The sequence below is a fragment of the Limulus polyphemus genome, unplaced genomic scaffold (assembly GCF_000517525.1).
Source record: "Limulus polyphemus unplaced genomic scaffold, Limulus_polyphemus-2.1.2 Scaffold2441, whole genome shotgun sequence".
Classification (NCBI taxonomy): Eukaryota; Metazoa; Arthropoda; class Merostomata; order Xiphosura; family Limulidae; genus Limulus; species Limulus polyphemus.
Window position 1 is genome coordinate 34,886 of NW_013668051.1, and position 4,399 is coordinate 39,284.

General features: G+C 35.7%; 1 protein-coding gene across 1 annotated transcript in view; it reads left to right on the forward strand.

Moving 5' to 3' along the window:
* Positions 1 to 2,975: 2,975 nt before the first annotated feature.
* LOC106466964 (phosphatidylserine synthase 2-like) overlaps positions 2,976 to 4,399 on the forward strand; it is a 22,880-nt gene continuing 21,456 nt past the window's right edge. The window contains exon 1 of the mRNA XM_022395055.1: positions 2,976 to 3,024. Within this exon, the coding sequence (XP_022250763.1) occupies positions 2,976 to 3,024 (49 nt within the window). The remainder of the gene's footprint in view (positions 3,025 to 4,399) is intronic.

Below are 4,399 nucleotides of genomic sequence, written 5' to 3' on the forward strand. Positions count from 1 at the left end.
TATTTTCACATGAGACTAATCTTTGTATTTTCAGATCGTTTTGGATTTTTACCTTTCATGTAACATGATAGACATCTTCAGGTACAACAACTTGGGATTAAGTTACTTTTTTAATCCTAAACCACTTGTTTTACATGGGAATGTATCGTACACATTATGTAGCATGTGACCCGTAACATGCCGAAAACATGATCAATACTGTTTTATTTTTGTTTCTCCCTACAAATTTTCACAAACTATTGCACTGAAACTAAAAGTAATTCTTTATTATAAATAGTTGTCCTTAGATTTCATATGATAAAACTACTAAAAGGTATTGTCACAGTGTATGATAGTGAAAACTAATTCAAAACAGTCAGTGCAATGTTTATTTTTTAGCAAGGAAACTTATGGCAATCTTTGCAAAGATTAATATGATTCATAAGTTGGAAATCGAAGTGTTGTTAGAAATATTAAAATTACGGTAATCTTTAATTACAGATGTTTCAGAAGTTGTTTAATTTCATCAATGTGAAAACTTAAAAAGATAATCAACTTAATTATAAAAATCATCGTAAACTTTTAAGTCAGAAGTTGTTGATGTGGATGGAAGTTTAGAGGAATACATTAAAATGATTAATACATTTTATAGTTGAGGCGAAACGATATGAACATGTGCACGTTGAGAAACCGGTAAGTCATACAACTTGAAGCCTACTGTACAAGGCAGTGTTTAAGCTGCACATGATAACATCCAGTCTTTTGTTTTCCCTTTTCGGTGTGTCTTATCGAGCTAGAGGTAGCCATAATTAAATAGGTTAGCAACAGTGTTACTGTTAGACTGTTACTAGTCCATGTGTAATGATTTCTGAGGTGTGTACAAGCAGAATGCACGCATAGTGATAGATATAATCATGCTGACAGAAGTTGCAATACGTGATATTTTGATTACTTGAATAACTAATCAATTAACCTGAACAACCTTGAGTTAATCAGAAAGTCATTATGGCAATATTCCAAAACACACTTACCTACATTATAGCTTTATCCCGATGAAAGTTACTGTTCTCTGCCCATTTAAGCATTGGTATGAATCTTACCTCACTTGCTTCAGCCTGTATACCCCACTATATTGCCCACAGCAATTTAAATCTTATGATTCTCTCCGTGTGTGTGAATGTGTCCCATATATCAGATCCGTATATAAGCTCTCTGTTATTACTTCCAATTCACTTTTTCTCAATGGCAGAATGCTAGGAAGACAACTTTACATGCTGTCCGCTGGTTTCTCTTCAATGTTGCATAGTTTTCATTATACTTATGATTTCTTTTGTTTTTTTGTTTACACTCGTCACCTTGAGTTTGTTGTCTGTTTTCTTTCTTTTAAAACTCTGAGATGTTTTAGGACATGAATTAACATATCTGGAATCTATTCAAGCATTGGGGGGAGGGTCATTTCTGCAGAGGACATCTAGTTCATCATAAGTAGAAAATTGAGTCTTACATGAGGCCTGATGTTGGCTCAGAGATTAGGCTTCAGGGTGATCAGAGGCAGACTCGTGAGAATTTGGACTTTATTTTTCTGGCATATACCTTTGCTCAGAGAACTGCTCCTTAGACAAGGATGGATATCCTGCGCCATTTTTGCAACTAGTTCAACAGGTTTTTAATGTATTAAGCATTTCTCCTGTAGCTTGCACTTTTCCTTTTTGTTGGAGGAAAGTCATTCGAGTGATTGTCTGGTCTTTCCACCTTTCCAAACATTGCTGTGTATGCTGGGAAATTTGCTGAACAATTGATGAGGGTGTTGCCATACTTTTCCTCCCTGCTTATCAGATCAGCATGCCTTAGCTTTCCATCGCTTGGAGGACCCATATTTGGATTCTCAGGGGCTGGATCCTCTTATTCCTATTTGGAGTTGTAGGTCTGTTGCCACTGTTCATCTTAACCAAACTCTGTTTTCCTAATTTCCTCTTACAACAGTTTTGCAGTTTTCATCTACCCTGCAGCTGTTGTCTGAGGCCTATCACAGATCATCTGCTCCATTTTCAGAAGATATTAGTCATTTATTGACTTTTACTTTGGTAAGGTTATTGGCTTTGGCTCTTTCCTTGGTCACTTGGTTTGTTTTTGTTGGAATCTTTTTGGAGAGATATGCCTTGCTTAAGGGTGTTCAACTTCCTTCTTCAGCCCTTAGAAATATCAGAGAAGCTCCTTATCTCAGGACTTTGGTTTTTGCATTCACACTCACCATCATATGGACAGCTAGCTTTTTCTCGTTCCTTCATGCCACTTGGCAGAACTTTATACTTGAGTTATCTTATCTGAAGCTGCAAGAGCTGGTTTTCTCATTAAAATGGAGAAGTCTATTCTTATTCCCACACTATCCTTGGTTCATTTAGGGGTGCTTTTCAATTTCCATCTCAGTCGTGTCCAACCTTCTCCTCTACAACTTCAGGCCGTGGAACAGACTGTTCTTGAAATATGGACAATTCCAAAGTGGTTTCATCCATATTAAAGCTAAGGGGCACTCACTCCAGGCCTCTTTCTTTTCAGACATTGGATCTTCTTGTTTGGTTCCACACTCTATCTATTCTCCTTGCTTGTCATTTTCCAGGAGTGATGACTTTAGTGGCCCATCAATTCTCTTGTCCTGCCAGAGCTCTTCCCACAGATTGGATGCTTCTTCCATGTTTTCCGTTGGATCTGCTCTCTTCTTGGGACACTTCAGATCATTGCTTTCCTCACACACTGAAATGCCCAGTTCCATTTCTTCTGGTCTCCAGTATCTCACCCTCAGGCTTTTGGCATAGTTGCTCTCAGCCAGGATTGGATGAGTCTTCATCTTTATGCATTCCCTCCAATTTGTCTGTTATCCAAGGTTCTTGCAATGATTTGCTCTTCATCCTATCGAGTTCTTCTGGTTGCACCATATAAGAAGCCAGTTGATCAATCCACCGTTGAGCTGGATCATCCTTATCCAATCTCTCACCAGTATGTCATACTTCTATCCAAGGAGAAGAGGTGGGCCATTTGGTTTCTTTGGTAGGCATACGATCCTCTTCTCTGGATTAGCTGTTTTGGGGAGGATTGGTCAATTTTATCCATTTCCACAAAGACATTTTGAGAGGGGCACATAACGAAGTTGTGACTGTTTGTTGTTTGATTTTGCTAAAAAATTGAAAGTAATTTTATACCTGCCAAGCCATGTGAGTAACTGTTCTCAGTATGTAATCTGGAAACAGCAAAGAATGAGGAGATGTAAGCTGTAGGCAGTTAAGTACCTGTATTGTCTGCCATAACATGGCCAAACAAGTCCATTGCTTTCAGTAGTTGGATTACCAACACATCGGTTCAGTTCCACAGCGTGATGCTGTATCGTGTACTCATAGTTGCTGCTCATTTATTTCTATTAATTATATAATTATGTAAACTTATAATCTTATTCAATTTGAAATCTTAATACTAGAAATGACCTTATAATGACCTTAAATGACCTTATAATGACCTTAAATGACCTTATAACACCAAAATGCTGTTTTTATTTAATTAAACATTCAATGTTTTGCTTTACGGCTTCTTCGGGTTATTTTTTTCTAATATGATATGTCTTCTATACTCCAATATGCACTACAGAAATTATATAACACACTGAAATCTTTTGAATGTTCTAGTTCTGGTTGTCGGTCATCCTGATTGTAACTAAGTTTTTACATGTACTTTCCCTGGCTACTTTTGTAAGTCTCTACAAACCCATCTAACCAGCTTACATTATAAATCATATCTATAGTTAAGGATTTCCTTGTTTATACAGTACATAATGTATAGCATATACCAATAATTAAGCCAAACAGGTGCTTATTCATAGTTACACAGCCATTTTCTTCATACAACTACTACTTAGCATGACAACGTAATTACATGCACCAAAATACAAACTTAGATAACCTGTTATCCATAGAATGTATCATGTTATTCAGAAACATTACCACAGAACTGTGTGTACATGATACAGAATGACCATTGTCTGAAGTTTTGAAAATATCCTACTGTAAACTATAGATTAATGATAAATAATGTCTTATTTATGATCAGAAAAACTGGTGAGCAATTACCAAATATTAACACTGTATAGAATATAACATTAACACTGTATAGAATATAACATTAACACTGTATAGAATACAATATTAACACTGTACAGAATACAACATTAACGCTGTATAGAATACAACATTAACACTGTATAGAATATAACATTAACACTGTACAGAATATAACTTTAACGCTGTATAGAATATGACTTTAACACTGTATAGAATATAACATTAACACTGTACAGAATATAACATTAACACTGTACAGAATATAACTTTAACACTGTATAGAATATAACTTTAACACTGTATAGAATATAACT